Below are 17,734 nucleotides of genomic sequence, written 5' to 3'. Positions count from 1 at the left end.
TTCTGATTTTTTTATAAAATGCCTAAACAAAGCAAAGACCTAATTAAGCTATTTTAATTCCTAAAATTTGCTTGTAACTCTATGCAAAAACCAGTAATGCAAAAGACTACTTTCTTGCAATTTCTTTGTATTTTATTCTAAGACTAATTAATACTAAAATTGTGAAATTAAATCCCTAAATGCTAATGCATATTTTGGTATTTTTTATGGATTAAATGCATAAAATGAATGCAACAATTACCAAAGAATGCCACAAAATTCACACAAAATTATAAAATATTAGAAAAAATTATTTTGCTTGAAATTTGGGAATTACTGCTTAGGGCAAAAATCACATGCTCACAGGGTACAAAGGGTAAATTGGGTAGACTACTTAGAGAATCTCTGAATAACCACCTTAGGAAGCTTCCTAGAAGTAGAAAATGGCCTTACTTGGCCAGCAAGTCAGTAATTTAAGGACTTTTAAGCAAAAATGAAAATTGAGAAAGGGACTAAGGTGCAAATCTGATTCACATTAGTTGCCCTATTTCCTTGCCTATAAAGGCATCTCTTCCTTGCATTTCAAGGCAGACTGAGAAGAGACTGGAAGAGATAAAAAATATGAAAAATAAAAAACGGCTAGGAACTTCAGAGAAAAATACTGTTCCATTGGGTCTTCTTCTGTGATTTCTGAAGCTTTTAATTTCTGAAAAACTTTTGATTCATCTGGGGTAAAATGGACTGGACTAGGGTATTGAAAAGAGCTGGTTTAGGTTTTTGCTGATTGGTCTATTGTTCTATTGATTCTTCTGAGTGGAGTTTCACTTTTGGTTGCTGAATCTGGGCTAATTTCTGCTGCTACTCTGCTGACCCCTCACTTTTCCTGTTTCTAATTCAATTTTCAGGTACACATTGATTGTGAAATGGATTTGAAGAGTGAAATAAAAAGCAAAAGGCTTAAAGCATGGTGTTGACCTATTTGTGTTTCAGCTATATTTTTTCTTAATGTTATGTTTTAGTAGATTTAGTTCTTGTCATTGTAAATTATCATGAGACTTTTAAGACTGTTGCTATAGAGGCTTGATTTGGTCGCTTATGGATTCTGGACTTTTGTTTAGTTTTGCTAAAGATTAATGTTGCTTCAGCTATGTTTTCCATTCAAATTTGTTAGGTGTTAAGTGTTGGTTTGTCGTCTGTGTTGATTTAACCAAGTTGAGCTTTGTTGGCATGTCTAGTTCTTAACTAGTAGGTGTTAAAAATAGAAGTAGAAGTTTAATTAGGCAATTTGTGTTAATTAGTTGAGGTTCAGAAATGATTGCTAATTTAATCTCACTTTTTTTTTCAATTAATGTTGGTATGTGATCTGAACAGCAATAATGTTTAGTATCAAGAATGGTTCACTTGTGGTATTCAATCATTAATTGTTGGATTTCCTAAAACGACTTGATCTGTGAATGTGAAAGTAATTGACTGATATTTTGTGCTATGGGTGGATTCGAAATGGAATCCCATGGTCTGCTGAAGCGACTTGTTCCCCAATTTGGGCTCTCATTTGGGCCCAGTGTGATTTGGCCCTAAGAATTACCAGTACGGGACAGCCTTGCACCTCGCAGGCTATTGGGCCTCATGCCCTGCCCAAACGACCTTTAAATCCTCAGCCTTTCGTCATTCTTAATTAGCCTAGGCAGTAGTAGAATCCCAACTCCTTTAATGTTCAAATAGTCATATTTCTAAAGTTAATGGAGGTGAGCCATATTAGGCAATACAAATAGTTTATGGCCCTCCAAACCTTAGTTCGAATTCCCTTTTATAAAATAAATTGAGGTGCGCCGCGCCAAATAAAATCTCAAATGCGTGGCCCTCATTTAATTATTTCTTTAAAATCCTTAGAATTCGAGGCGTGCCATTTAGCAAATTTCCATGGCCCTCGCAAAGTTAACAATGCGTAGTTGCTTTAGGCGCGTTATTTAATAATATTACCTTCCTAAATTCGGGTGCACATTTCATGTGACCCAAATCCAAATCTTAATAACGTTGAATAAAATGTGTTTCGGATTGCGGGTGCATTTCATGTGACGCGGTCCAAAGACATATTTTCGACAACGTTAAATCTTCTTTAAAATTAATTAAAAGCGGTTAATAAGTTAAAACGTACCATAGGCTAAAACATGTATTAAAATCAGATAATAGGCCAATTATAATAGTTTAAGCGACCGTGCTAGAACCACGAAATCCGGGGGTGCCTAACACCTTCCTTCGGGTTAACAGAATTCCTTATTCAGAATTTCTGGTTCGCAGACTTCAAAAGGAAAGTCGAAATTTTCCTCGATTTGGGATTCAAAATAAACTGGTGACTTGGGACACCAAATAAACTATCCCAAGTGACGACTCTGAAATTGAATAAATAATCTCATTTCGAATAATGTCACTTAAAGTGGAAAAACTCCCTTATACTACCTTCGGGGTGTGTAAAAGGATGTGTGACAATACATAACGAAAGAGTCAAATCATGAGGCTATGAATACAAGCCTCGAATTGCTATATGAAAAACGGGAATCCACCCTCATCCAAATGGCCGCACAAAAGCAGCGCATCGAAAGGTACTACAACCGAAGAGCCAATCTTCGCCACTTTTGAATCGAGGACTTAGTTCTGAGAACAGCCACCCACAATACTCGAGACCCAAATGAAGGAAAGCTCGGCCCAAATTGGGAAGGACCGTATCAGGTCCTCGGTATCATCGGAAAGGGATCTTACAAACTTGGCGCAATGAACGACGAACAATTACCAAATAATTGGAACATATCACTCCTCAAACGATATTATTGCTAAGGTATGACCTTCTCCTTTTTCATTTGTGTTATATACTAACTTGTTGCAGGTGTTCGATTGAAGGCATCGAGGTTCTCTCCAAACACGAAGTCCTTAGGTCTGAAAGCACGCGTTGCACTCTTTTTCCCTTCGACCAGTTTTTATCCCGACTGGGTTTTTTTGGCAAGGTTTTTAATGAGGCAACCGTTGTTCGTGCTAACTTAGAGCAATTCAACAGTATCCGAGGCTTCTTTACAATCAGCCTCGAATACTGGAGGGCATTACCCCCGAATGTTATGTTCTCAAGGAAAATACTTTGTATCAACAGGGTCTCGATAGGTAAATTTTGTAAAGGGCCAAACGGTCAAATGAACCATGTCCATGTAGATTACTCGAGACCTAATGGCAAAACATGTACGCATGAATGATCTATTGAAAGAAGTATTTTTTTCCTTACCTAATATTCCATGCCTTAGTGAAATTTCTACTTTACAATTTCATATTTATGATCTAATGCGGAAACTGGCTCAAGTGCCGATCGCAACTAAACTTCTAGCAATCAACCCCGTACTCGGGGACTGCCGTCCAAAAATCTACATGCTCGAATTATTAAACTTCGAGACCATAAGACCTTAAAAAGGCAATCCTCAATTTTTTTTAGGCCAAGGCCGCCCCACTCGGGGACTGACACTTCGAACAAGTTCGAAGTATAATTGGGAAACTAAGCCCAAGAGTCAAGTCCTAAGGCTACGGCCAAACTAACACGGTTCGGAGGCGTCCGAATCCGCAATGAAAACAGGCCTTCGAATAGTTTTATAAATCAGTTAAAAAGGCTACACTCAGCAAAACAACCATAGGGTTTCGACAACGTCAGCCCCGAAAAACCCTAAGGGGTATCGAACTGTTCAAACCTTCGAAATATTTAGTACTGAACAGAATTGTGCTAAGGCACAAAAAAGCAAAGGGCTTCGATAACACTAAACCTCGAAAAAACCCAATGGGTGCAGACTTACTTCGTGCTAAGGCATGATAAATTTCTATACGATTAAACTTTTTAAGCCGAAAAGGGAAAAAAAGCCACTCTTTTGAGGCCATATCGGCCCAATTCAAGAGCCTAAGGGCCATTATATTTTTTGAGTTCGAGAATCCACCCTCACTCAACTAAAACCTAAGGGTTTTTCTACTTCGAGTTCGAGCAAGTACTCACTCGATTATAGAGACTATATAAGTCTGACTTCGATCAAGTTGCCTAAGTTTCGGATTCACAAACAAAATTTTCACAAGGCACGAAGTGAGTCAAAATTGTCACAAGGTATAAAGTGTATCAAAATTGTCATAAGGCGAAAAGCAAATAGGAATTTTCACAAGGCAAAAGTCGAGATAAGAAAGGAAAAGTTTTATATATATGAAAATATTTACATGGATCGGACAAGATCCTACACCAAGAATTCAATAAAAGGAAAAAAATCCCAAGTGCCTAATTTTCTTCGGGAGCTGCGTCTTCGTCATCAGAATCCCCTCCACACTCGGATCCACTCGCACTCCCGGAATCATCATCATCACAAGAGAGCAACGTTTTGGCTTCGGCCTCGAGTACTTTCACGTTCTCGATATCGACGGCAAGGTTAAAGCCACATGCATGAATATCCTCGAGAGTCTCTCTTCGAGACTGTACTTGGCATTCTCGACAGCCCAGTATGATCGAGTCTGAGCGGTGTCAGCCACTTTCTTTGCTCGAGCTTGAGCAGCTTCAACATCAGCTTGGTAGACAGCCATGATCGCCTCCGCATCAGCCTTTACTTTTTCTGCCTCAGATGTGGCCTTTGCAAGTTCAGCGACCAACCGAGCCTCGAGCTCCTTAGTTTTCTTGGCTTGGGCCGAGCTTTCCTCCTTCATGCGTTGGAGTTGACGTTCGGCCGATGACAGTTGGGCTCGAGCAGTATCATTCTCCGAGGCAAGGCGGTCCATGTTTTGCTTCCACCCCAAAGTCTCTGCCTTCATTATGTTGGCCTCCTCATGAAGCTGCTCGATCTTTTCGGCCTTCTGCTGAACCTGCAGGATCAAAATATTAGTTGTCATTCCCGAATTGATATATCGAGCTTCCAAAAGAATTTCATTATCTGCTCAGGTTGGTCTGCTCTTTATGAGCTGTGGCCAATTCGGCTCAGAGGTCGTTGATCTCCTCTTCTTTTTTCCCACCGAGAAGTTTGCGGGCATTTCTCTCCTTCGTGAGCTTTTCAAGATCGGCCTCGCACCGGCTCAGCTCTACCCGGGACATAGAAAACACTCCGGTGAAGTGTCAAGGCCTATGAAGAAAGAAAGGAAATCAAGCAAGAAGAAATAAATGCAAGCGTAATATTGATGAAGGGAGCTGAGGCTTACCCGGCTCAGAAGTCGTTGAGCCTCATCAAAGAGACTCGATGCATCACCCAGGTCGGTAGCATCTTCGACTCCCGTGAAGCAACCACGGAAAAGGTCCTCCCCTTCATGGGTCGTTCCCACATCGGGGGTCCCCATGGCCTGGGCTTCCTGAATTTTCCCCTCAGAAAATGTGGGGAGGGGCGGCGAATCGCCAATATCTATTGCCACAAGCAAGTCACTTGGGGCGTTCTCTTCGTTTTGAAGGGCCTCGGAATCGGTCCCTTCAGGCACATCCGCCGATTGCTCGTCACGGCGGGAGGCATCTTCAGCCTCCGACAACTCGAGGACTTTGCTCGGGCCATTTTCCAAAATCTCCTCGGTCCGAGGTTGAACTTCTTCGATCATCACCGGCCCAGCGGCATTTGGGGCCTCGGCGCTCCTCTTCGTTCGGGCTACTAGCTCGAAGCCAACATCTTCATTTTCCTCTTCTTCCTCCCTTAGTCGCTGAGCCACATCAGCAGGTAGGGCGACAGTGTCTTTCTTCGACCTGCGGGCCTTGTTCTTCTTCAGTTTTGGAGTATTGGAGGGCGAGACCCTTTTTCTTTTCTTTTCCTTCGACAGCTTCGGGACCGGGGGCGAAACCTCCTCCTCCCCGGACAGGGGCCTCATGATAGAATCTTTCCCGAGCCAGTATGAAAGGAAATCAAGTGAGTATAAGAGGGAAACATTTTAACAAAAGCCATCAGATACGTAAAGAAAAGGCTTACCATGATTTTAGGCCTCCCATCGGCACCTTTCTAAATCGCGCCATGAGCGCTCAGCGTACGAGGAGGTCGAAGCTAGGGTCCGAACCTAGCTCTCGAGGTTCCGAATTGCACCAGGCATCCAAGCGACCGCTACATCATAGTAAAGGATGTCGATGAGGAAGAGTAAAGGAAACAAAACATAGAAGCTAAAGGAAGGATTGAACTTACGCTTCATATTCCACTTCTCGGGAAATGGCATCTTCTCGGCCGGAATTAAGTCGGAAGTCTACACTCGAACGAACCGACCCATCCACCCTCGATCCTTGTCCTCATCTACGCTTGAGAACAGCACCTTGGTGGCCCGACGCTGAAGCTTTATTAACCCACCTCAAAAAAGACGGGGCCTATACAGCCTGATGAGGTGGTCGAGGGTGAAAGAGGTCCCTTTGGCTTTGCTCGCGAAAAATCAGAACAGAATGACAATCCGCCAAAAGGAATGGTGGATCTGACCTAGGGTTATTTGGTATTTGTGGCAGAAGTCGATGATGACGGGATCGACAGGGCCCAGCATAAAAGGGTAAGTGTAAACACTTAGAAACCCTTTAACATGGGTAGTGATATCTTCCTCGGGAGTCGGAATCACCACCTCTTTCTTCTCCCAATGACAGTCTTTCTTGACCTGCTCAAGGTCAGTCTCAATTATCGAGCACATGTATCTCGACATTGGCTTGCACCTGTCAGGGACAGACAAAGTTTTCTTGACTTTGAAGTCAGAAGTAAGATCACAACCCCCTCGAGAACGCACTCCTCAGGGCGCGGCTCCACCGGCGTTTATCGCTGGCCGGCCGCGATGAAGAGGCGCCCTCCTTTTGTGAAATGGTTTTAGACGTTTTTGCCATCTCTGTAAGTTGAAAGAATGAAGAAGGGAATGAGGCTTAGTGTTTTGATGGAAGGTTGATAAAGAAACCTAGAGATTATGCAGCACGAAATAGCTTGAAGGAAGTGAAAAGCTTTGAAGATTAGGGCGGAGATTAAGAGTAAAGTTCGGGCAAAAGAGAAGGAAAGCACATTTATAGGAAGAGGGTGACGGTTCAAAATCAATAATGGCGAACAGCAACTGACAGGAATTTAATGCCTCAATATGCGAACCGACGGGACGTTTCAGTCACTCCCGTCGCTTACGTCATGAAGATGACGTCATGACAGGTCGAGGTACAAAATCGAAGGCTCAATTCTTTTCTTCTCATTACACTCCAAGAAACGAGGGGACTATCTGTATACGGTTAAAACCGGGCCTACCCGATTTTACTATTTTATCGAAGCTAGGGAATTGCATCGAAGGTCGGCCTCGCAACGGACCGGATCAAGGCACTTATCGAAGATCGAGGCCAGTAGCGATCGAGACCAAAAGAGGCAGACATCGAGCGAAGCACAATAACAGAAAGGCGAGATATCCGTGACTGGCCGAAGATCATGGCGTAAATCTCGGAACAGATCAAATCAAGGGCGGTTATTTAGTTAATCATGGGATTTACTTCCGTAATTAGAATTGTACCATAAATAGGATTCATCTACTATATAAAAAAGGTCCTAATCATCTTGTAACCATCTTACATTCACGCATATAAAAGCAATACAATACTTTCTAGCTTATATTCTTGTTCATCAGTTTGCTTCTTAACTATTTTGGGCACCGATTAGTTCGAGGGCACTTAAGCTCGAGGGTTGAATCACGTTTCAATACTGGTTCGTTTTATCTCATTGTTAATTTTTACTGCTAATTTCTACGTTTATTAATTGGTATTAGGTAAAATCACGTGTCCTTAAGACCTATTATAAGTTTAATTGTTATCCAATTTTTAGGGTAAACAAGTATTTTATTTTTTCTCTTGCCAGCTAGCTAGGTTTTCTTATGTGTGTTTCTTAATAGCCAATCTGAAATTAACTTTTTTTGTTAATAATTGTTTTTGAAACTTTTTATTGATATATATATATATATATATATATATATATATATATATATATATATATATATATATATATATATATATATCTTTTTTCTTGAAAATTAGAATCTAGCATAAATTTGTCTCAACACCCAATTAAGTAAGTACTTTATGGCTAACACATATGCCTGATAGATATTTGAGTCACCTCCACATCATTTTGCTTCCACACTTGAAGATAAATCTTCTTAATTAGTTCATTTGCACTATATATGTAATATTTATTTAGGATTGGCTCATTCTTTAGTGTTAACATTAATTTGTTGTACAGCTTGCTTCAATCATTGTACAAACTACAAAGAAAGTCAGATCGCGATACCTTTTCATAATCTTGAAAAGCTTCTTTGCAAAGTTCACTTTTCAACTCTTAATGCATTGACAAGAAACAAAGAATCACCATAACTTCCTCCCATAGTGTAACAAGTCATTCTAGATTTAATTATTCTATCTCAATTTTCCTAATAGTTATTTCCTTTTGAAATTAGACAATTATTCTGTCTTCATTTTCCTAATAGTTACTTCCTCCGTTTCGAAAAAGAATGAACCGATTACTATTTGGGGAGTCAAATAAGATTTTTTGCAACTATATTTTTGCAAATACTTTTAGATATTTTAAATTATTAACTATTGTGACTTATAGTAATTTTTATGCAGTTTCTAAATATATAAATTTTATTTTTAAAAAAATAAAAAACTTGCAATCTTAGTTTCCTCAAAATAATTAGTCAAGTTGACCCTTATGCTTCGAAAAGGATCAAACAAATTGAAACGGGGGATATTTCCTTTTAAAATTAGACAAATTAGTCTTCTTCTTATATTGGGAAATATGTGTTTTTGCATATGTCAGATATTATTTTAGAGAAGAATTAATTTCATTTAATAATTTTGTCTTAAATTTATAAATTTTAAAAATAAATTTTATATAGTTTTTGTCACTTTTGGTGGTCCCAATTCCACTAAGGAAAAATAGAAAAAGAGTTAGCTTATGCATGGAAATTCCAACTAAGAATAACTACCAATCACGGCCTCTACCACGCGGGAATACACGCAACAATCCAAAACAAAGCCGAAATATAAGATTTTTATCATTATTATTATTATTATTATTATTATTATTATTATTATTATTATTATTATTATTATTATTATTCAAAAAAGAACAACTCCACTTTCAAATTTTCTTCTTCTCTACTTTCTCTCCTTTCTCTCTTTCATCTTCACGTCCAGTTTGGCATAGATTCTCTCCTACCAGTTCATATATATATATATATATATATATATATATATATATATCTTCAATATTAGAAATAAATAAAATAAAGAGAGTTTTAATTATAGTTTTTTTGGAAATCCACTATGAATGAAAAAGCAAGAGTTTCAAAGGAGCTTAACGCTAAACATATGAAGGTACTTTCTTTAGCTTTTTCTTCCCTTTAAATTTGGTTTTGTTTTATGCTGTAACAGTATTTTGCGTCAGAATTAACCCAAGTTTAGAATTTTCAAGTAAATTTTAATCCATGGTTTAATAGAGCTAATAAGTTTGTTCATGACTCAGTATTTTGTTCTTGGTGTTTTTTGTTTCTGGGGTTGTTTGATTCTTGAATTATGTACAAAAGACATTATTTCACTTAATTTTTGATGGGGTTTCAATTAAACAACCTTTCTATATATGAAATTCTGAGAAAAGAAAAGATGTAACATTTTCTTTTTTTTTTTTTTGCCTTTTTATATAGCCGTAAAAATCTTAAGGCGTGTTTAAGACCACAAGTTTTCGAAATTATTCTGTCTTAAACGTCGTGTCCAATCAAACTTCACGATGCCACATAGATTGAAACGGAGGGATGGAGCAGTATTTTTCTTCAGAAACCAAAGTTTTTCTTAGTTAATGAGATTGTTACACAAATAGCCAGTCAGATTCACTGTTTACTTTTTCTAGCCGGTATATATAAATTATATATTGATTACTAAATTCACTTTCTTGATTAAATTTTGATGGGGTTTCAATTAAAAAGCTTCTGAATGAAATTCTCATAAAAAAGAAAGAAAAAAAAGATGTGAGCTTTGTTGGGTATTGACTGTTTGTTCATAATTATTCTCATTTACAACTTATTTTTATTGAAGAATATTCACTTGCTTGTGTGCAAAAATAGAGAACTATTACTATTTGACTTTTCATTGACAAATAGGTGGTTGGTATTTAGACTCATTCTTTGACAGACTGCCATATGTTTGTGTCCAACCTGTATTTCAACTGATATTGATTAATACATGTCTTATTCATTTGATATGTCTGAGGTTGGTTAAACATGATAGACTAACTTCTCTGTCCAAACCAAAAATATAAATTATAGAATTTTGGGTTCTTTTTCATTTTAGGCTTTGGCAATGAAAGAATTAAAAAAATAAAAATCACTTAGTATATAAGTTCTTGGAGATTTGATGAGATAATTTCAATGTATTTGATGTCTATGTTGCGCGGATTCTCCAAAACCGCTGTCGCACCCCCATCCATGTCGAATCCTCCAAAAATATAATACTTTTGGAGGATCCGGCATGCACCCATCGACATTTTCGGAAAGTCCGAGCAACATAGTTTGATGTTAATTAGCCCCTATTTCTGAGTTGTGATTCATGCAAAGTTTGGTGCTCGCACCAATAAATGTTACAGTATCAAATTAGTGTGTTGTGGATGTACAAAGCTGCATATGTTGGGAAGGTCATTGAGGATTTTATTTACTTGTTTAACAATAGTAGTGTTAGCAAATAGTAGTAGCAAATGGAGGTTCAATCATTTTCGGATTGTCGTCTCTCTTCTCCCCCCATTTCCTTAGTGATCAGTTTTTCGTCCTACGTGAACTATGAGATTCGTTTACTGAGTCGTTAACAAGAAAAGGTTGGTCGTCATAGAATTACTCTGGATGAACCTTTTTATTCGAATTATCTGTAAGTCATAATCTGTCTAATTCACTTTAAAATTTACACAATGTGAATAGAAGTCACTAGAAACAAGAAAAGTTGCACCGTTATTCGTATGGTGTCACTTGCTTCTTTGAGAATTGAACCGTTACTTGAGGAAACATGATCAAGTTGACCTTAGATAGTCGAGGATCGAGGCATAGTAGTTATTATTGATGTTGTATTGCAGAGAAAACATGCAACATATATTCAGTTTGAAGTAGTCCATTCTCCCCTTCCCGAAGCTAGCAGTTACTATAAACTTTTTCCATTAAGCTTATAGAATGATTCTTTTTTTCTTGTATCCGTCTTGCAGACACTTGAGAGACTACTCAAATTGCCAGAGAATCGAGAATGTGCCGACTGCAAAAGCAGGTATGTCTCTGAGCATCACTATCCATAGTTTGATGCGGACTAGAAATAGAACAGAAAGAAATGTGCTTCCTCTTTTCGTTGAGAATTTTGAAATTGAAAGATAAACAATTAACGACACAGTTAAACACTATTTACGTTGCTCTCTATTATATTGACTATTTATTTTATGTAGAGGTCCAAGATGGGCTAGTGTGAACTTGGGAATCTTCATATGCTTGCACTGTTCGGGTGTTCACAGGAGTCTTGGCGTACATATATCAAAGGTCTGGTTTCACAGTTCTAGTACTTAGCTTTGCTTTCTTTAACCTTTACATATTGTCTACTCCAACTTGCTTTCATCTCGTCATTTGTACGTGTTAGAATCTATGTTGTTCAGACTCCACAAAAATGTTGCTGGGGGTGTGTCGAATCCTCCATAAGTAGTGCATTTTGGAGGATACGATATCGGTACGACAGCATTTTTGGAGAGTCGAACAACATAGGTTAGAATGGTGATTAATGGTGCTATCTCATTACAACTGATCATCTTCACAAACGACTACATTTAACTTTTTCCATGTCTGTTTACATATTGTCTGCTCCAACTTGCTTTCATCTTGTCATTTGTACGTGTTAGAATCTATGTTGCTCAGACTCTATAAAAATGTCACTATTTGTGTGTCGAATCCTCCAAAAGTAGTGCAAGTTTGGAGGATCCGATACGGGTGCAACAACAGTTTTGGATAGTCCGAACAACATAGGTTAGAATGGTGATTTAAGGTGCTATCTCATTACTACTGATCATCTTCACGAACAACTACATTTAACTTTTTCCATGTCTGTTCATTTGCATAATGACGTCCAATTCATTTGTTGATTTTGGATACGTAATATGCTAGAAGTTTTCTCATAACCTTCCAATGTAACTTATGCATTATCGCGATGCAGGTACGATCTGCTACATTGGACACCTGGCTTCCCGAGCAGGTTGCATTTATACAAAGTGAGCAAACGATATTCTCCTCTTGCTCTTATTATTTTCAGCAGTCTTTTCTACTCCTTGAATAACTTGATTTCTTGTTACATTTAGCAATGGGAAATGAGAAATCAAATAGCTATTGGGAAGCCAAGCTGCCTCCGAAATCCAACAGAGTTGGTATTGAAAATTTTATCCGATCAAAGTATGATATCATAGTTGATTGTTCCCCAATTATCTTACTACTATTATTGTTACCAAAATCATAAGTTTCTTCGGTTGAATTTGGGAATATTCCACTTCAAGATCAATTTTATTAACCGCTGTCAATCTGCTAGATATGTGGAGAAAAGATGGATACCACGAAACGGGAATGTGAAAGCATCTCCTTGTGCGAGAGGAGAACATAATTCGGCTAGTAAACCTGGGACTGACCGGGATACAGAGTATATCAAGCGGAATATTGTACCTCCTGAATTACCTAAGCAGGTAGATACAACATTTCTGTTGAATTACTGGATTTGTCTATATTCGCTCGAGGTATTTAGATGCATTTTTTCCAGCGCATGTTACAGGTCGTCTCCACTGCTTCCTTCATTTTGTAGCTACTGCATTGATGAAATACAGGTTGGCAACAAGATATCATTTCAATAAGTAAATTATATCGGTACTTATGAATAGTTATGATATATTACTTTTACTAGCTAAAATAAAAATAAATTTTGCATTAATATTATATTAGAAGGGGAGCCATGGCGTAACTGGTAAAGTTCTTGTCATGTGACCTGGAGGTCACGAGTTCGAGCCGTTTTATATCAATTTAGGACACATTGTTTGGATGTGATGTTTTATTTCTGCTTTTCTGACTCCTCTGTCTGCACATTTAGATTATCTTTTAGAATCTTTTTGGACTCCTTATATCTTTTATGAGTTAATAAAAAATCTTTGTTGTTCAATGTTGTGAACAGATTGTCGCTGATCCTAAGCCAAAAGTTGTTCAGAATGCAAAACCAGTAGCCGCTGTGGAAGACGCAAAGCAAAAAGCAAATGTAATCCCTCTCTGTCTCAATATCAAAAGTTTCGACTTTCTCTTCATACTTTAGATTGATAAGGAATTTGATGTTTGGATATGGTTAACAGGTTTCTCCTGATTCCCATCAAAAGGTTCTTCAGAATGTAGTACCGTCAATCTCTCAAGTCGCAAAAGCAAAACCTGAAGCGAATTTATCCGCAACTGTTTCAACAGCTAGCAACAACTATGCTGCTGACTCAAAAGGAAATGGATCTGTTCTAACGACGCATCCGATAGGAGTGCCCCAACGTATGTCTAACTAACTACAATATTTGTTTGGACTAACATGAAAATAGTTATGCTTCTGCTGCTTATTCCCTATTATCTTTCACCTTGGTTTCTTAGTATTTTGTTATTGTTACAGCTTGTAGTTACAGTTTTCTCGCGTCGTTATTATTTTTCTGGCCCTATTTGTGGATATTGCTTGTTTTTTACTGTTTCTTTTCATCTTTCTTGAGCCGAGGGTCTTCCGGAAACAGTCTCTCTAACTTTCAGGGCAGGGGCAAGGTCTACGTACACACTATCCTCCCAGGACCCCACGTGTGGGATTTCACTGGGCTGTTGTTGTTGTTGATGTTCTTGTTGCTACTTATTCCTGAGAGCTTTTACCTCTTTTAATTTGACTAGAGTTGTTGATCTAACATGCTTGAGTTTTTCACCACTGACTTTGTCTACAAATTTTGCAGCGGCGGAAGCAAAAACAGTAATCGATCAGAATGCCAGTTCTACTGTTATAGAAAACAAGAACAAATTTGATGCTGGAATTGAGGAACTGATAAAAGATTTTCAATGGAATACCCAGCCTATCTTAGAAAACCCCTTGCAAAATGTGAAGAATGAGGTAATGGATCTCTTCGGCGAGGTGCTTCCTTTTATAACATTATCAGTTAGAGTTGAAAATCCGCAAGTTATAACAATCATTATTACTTTATTAGTGCCTCGCGCAGGAATCAGATGGACCAAAATATCACTAGGCTAATACTTAACTGTTCTTCCCCTTTCTACTTCTTTAGTAAAGTCCAAGAGAAGTAGTAAACATTGATTCTCTAGATTGATTTCATAAGATTGTGGAAGTTAGTGTTATTATGTGCAGCGCTAATCTAAGCTGCTCGGACTCTTCACTTTTGGTGCCGCATCTGTGTCGACATAACGTGGGTGTGGGATCCGTACCGGATCTGGTCAACCAATTTTGGGTACTTTGAACAAAATCGACGGAGAAATTTGGGGCAGATACAATGATTTCGGAAATTAAAACAAAGCCTAGGGTAAAATTGATGAAAATGAAATACCTTGTATATTCTGTCAGTTCTATTCCTTTTATCTCCTGCTCCGATTCTCCGCTTGATCAATATTTGCACCCGAGTCCGAGCAACTTAGGCGCTTATAAGGTTGAATGTGTTTTTCTTAAAAGGCCTTTACCCAATTCTCTGCATGATTTCTCTTTACTGATCATATTCATGTAATCGCGCACTGATTGTCCTACTTCTATCCGTTGGCAGCAAGAAAAGTCGCTGAATCCACAGCAACCTCCTTTCGTGCCTACTACGGTAAATCATTTTGGTGGTCCTCAAACCTTGTATCAAGCTTCAAATGGGAACCAGCAATTTTATCAGGTCTGTGGAACTAAGCAGGTCGGCCTATTGAATATAATGAGTTTTTATAAATCCTAAATGAAGAATTCTCTCTTACTTATGTCCAGCTTTTTCATTCAGATGGGAAGCGCTCAATATTTACACGCATCTACGCCATCACCCTATGCTCGAAACCCCAGGTACTCGAAGCATTATCTTGATTTGCAAGGTGTTCATATCGCGTTTACCTCTTTGTTGAGGCTGGGTGTATTTTTCCCTTCTTTAGGCTAACTCATTTTCTGAATTTTGGTTCTTGGATGTTTTATGAAGGATAATAGTATAACGTTCGCGATGAAACAACTACCATAAAAACAGCTGAATAACCTTAACAACCACGCCGTCTAACTGCTGAGAGATGATGATCTTTCTTGGGGTGGGGGGAGGCGATCTTTCTTTTGGCGTCTTCTTTTCGAAGGGATGTAACTTAAACCGGGTATATATTTTCTTATTTTTTNGGACCGACGAGTAAGAATCCTCATTCATTTCATCAAGCATGTGAACCCGTTTTCCCAAAAGAGAGGGGGGGGGGGGATTGGAGGAAATTATTAATTATAAGGGTAGTTGTTTAACCAAAAAAATAAAATTTTAGTCAAAGCTAGAATCTAGAAGAACTCGGGTTACTGATAATCAAGAAAATGTAGAGAAAAGAAGTAATTAAGGAGAGTAAAATGATAATCAAGAGAAAATAAATTAATATATTATTCCCCAATGTTTCGTGTCTACAACTGATCGTATATCTCCCTTTTTATAGCTACTTTTGAAGATATCCGTTTTATTCTAATTATAATGAGGCTATTATGAGACATTAAATGTATTAAATGCTCTGTTACACAATCATTACATAGGAAATATATTCTCTAACGTATTCAGTATTTAATGCCCATTAAATGTCGCATCTACACTCCTTTATATGGCCAGATTCATTCCTTTTGATTCTCGGATATAAATGGCTTATATAGGTACGGGCGCTGTGTTACTTAACTGATGTCCCGTGCCTCTTCATCTTTCTTTGCTCGTATTTGTTGTAACCCCTGTCTCGTGACTAATCATGATTCTTTGACCATTTGACCAATCCACGTGTCTTGACACGTCACCTTTATATAAATAAAATTTCCCCAATACAGGGGGTTAAAAGAGGAAATGGGAGAAGAAAGAAGCACAAAGCTTTTTCCATTAAAAGCAGACCAGTGATATGAGTCAAAAACTCCCTATAACATCGTCCTGGACATTTTTTTGGCTGCTATAGCGAAGTGTTGTTATAGAGAGAACATATATTATAACATAACATGACAAATTGGTTCCAAAAAAAATAAATTTGATCGTTATAATGAAGTGTTGTTATAGAGGATGGCTGTTATAGAGAAATTTGACTGTATTTACTACTGCTAGGCTTCGAACTTTCAACCTTGCTTAGGATCTCACATTCGGAAAGATTTGTGCTAATTTAGTTAATCTATCATAAGCATAATTTCCTGTTTAATGTTGCTTTTCCAATGAAATTGTTCGAATTATCTGAATAGAGTTAATTCAGCTCATTATAGGAAAGATCTAACAAGATCCAGGGGTTTCATAAAACTTAAATATGGACCATTAATATCGTGGTATGGCTAACTTAGCTATACGACGAGGTAATAACCTGTTGTTTTTTCAAATTTGCAGCATGTTTTCTGCAATGCCAGTAGCTCTAATGAATGGAATAACACCAACAGGAGCTATTAGACCTTTGCCAAGTTTGCCAGCAGTTTCAGTTGATCCAATGCAATCAGGATACCGTTATGATTTCTCATCGTTAACGCATGAAATGTTATCAAGACGATAAATTATCGCTGGATTTATATTGCTTCTCCATTTATCTAAAATCTGCAAATATTGTAAATGTTAGAACAGTTCCACAGTGACTTCTCCCATTTTTTCTTGGAGGTGTTAAACATAACAGGGAACTAAGCTATGGTACCATCAATTATTGGTTGATCCATGTTATAGCAAGTTGTTCTTTTATTAGACATGGTAGAATTTTTTCATATATTAGATAAACTGAAAATGTGGTTCTCTACGTCCCTGTAGCATTAGTGTTATCCTCGTGTTCAATATTTCTAGATCGCAATTATTACCTGATGTTTCCTTTGCTTCGGTTTTAGTTTTTCTGGCTGTTGTTACTGTTTCGCTTTTCTTTTCTTTTTTTGTTGTCATAACTGATGTGATTTTGCTTTTATTGAACCGAGGATCTTCCGGAAACAACCTCTCTATCTTCACAGGGTAAGGATAAGGTCTGGATATATACTACAGTCCCCCGACTCCACTTATGAGAATACACTGGGTATGTTGTTGTTGTTCGTAGTTCTCTACGTCGAGGGATGGCGGAAAATATTCAACCACACCCTGTGTTTATACCAAACCACTTCATTTACCACAATTAAGTGTAATTTAAGGTGAAAATATATATTGGTTAATCAAGCAGAGACGAAGCTAGCCTTCGATTTACGAATTCGATAGAACTCAATAGCTTGACTTAGACCGTAAATTTCATTATAACTTAGCATTCTTCAGCCAGTTAAAATTTTAATTAATCTTGAAAATTTAGTAAAAATTGCACGGGGCGCCCTATTTGGTCGCCCCCATTTAACCTATACCCATTTTTTTTAAAACTTTTAATTTGTACCCACTTTTTAAATAACTTCACCACCTTTCTCCTCTTCCTCCTTATTCTTCTTTCTTCTTCTTAGCCAAACCTGATACTAGCCGTGAATGCAAATCCAGTTCCGTTGCTTCCTTTGTTTTCGATAACTGGTGCGTATTGTCAAACTTGGAAATATCAGATACTTGAGCAGCCACTAACTGTGGAT

The 17,734-nt window shown here is 37.9% G+C and overlaps 1 protein-coding gene across 4 annotated transcripts; it reads left to right on the top strand.

Moving 5' to 3' along the window:
• The first annotated feature begins 9,101 nt into the window (after nt 1–9,101).
• On the top strand, nt 9,102–16,940 carry LOC109243598 (probable ADP-ribosylation factor GTPase-activating protein AGD5). Of its 4 annotated transcripts, none has more exons than XM_019410553.1 (12): nt 9,102–9,310; nt 11,175–11,233; nt 11,406–11,496; nt 12,161–12,215; nt 12,303–12,393; nt 12,527–12,677; nt 13,157–13,237; nt 13,329–13,509; nt 13,947–14,101; nt 14,760–14,891; nt 14,973–15,031; nt 16,551–16,940. In XM_019410553.1, exons 1-12 carry the CDS (start codon nt 9,260–9,262, stop codon nt 16,708–16,710), a joined length of 1,266 nt encoding a protein of 421 aa, XP_019266098.1. In that variant the 5' UTR covers nt 9,102–9,259; the 3' UTR covers nt 16,711–16,940. The 4 variants fall into 4 exon arrangements, with proteins under 4 accessions (XP_019266098.1, XP_019266100.1, XP_019266097.1 ...); XM_019410555.1 differs by lacking the exon at nt 9,102–9,310 and adding an exon at nt 10,244–10,619 and having other exon boundaries at nt 14,760–14,873; nt 14,960–15,031; nt 16,551–16,706; XM_019410552.1 differs by lacking the exon at nt 9,102–9,310 and adding an exon at nt 10,245–10,619.
• Nucleotides 16,941–17,734: the final 794 nt, after the last annotated feature.

This window comes from Nicotiana attenuata, unplaced genomic scaffold (assembly GCF_001879085.1).
Source record: "Nicotiana attenuata strain UT unplaced genomic scaffold, NIATTr2, whole genome shotgun sequence".
Classification (NCBI taxonomy): Eukaryota; Viridiplantae; Streptophyta; class Magnoliopsida; order Solanales; family Solanaceae; genus Nicotiana; species Nicotiana attenuata.
The sequence above is the reverse complement of the archived record's forward strand: the minus strand, read 5'-3'. Positions and strand labels throughout refer to the sequence as shown.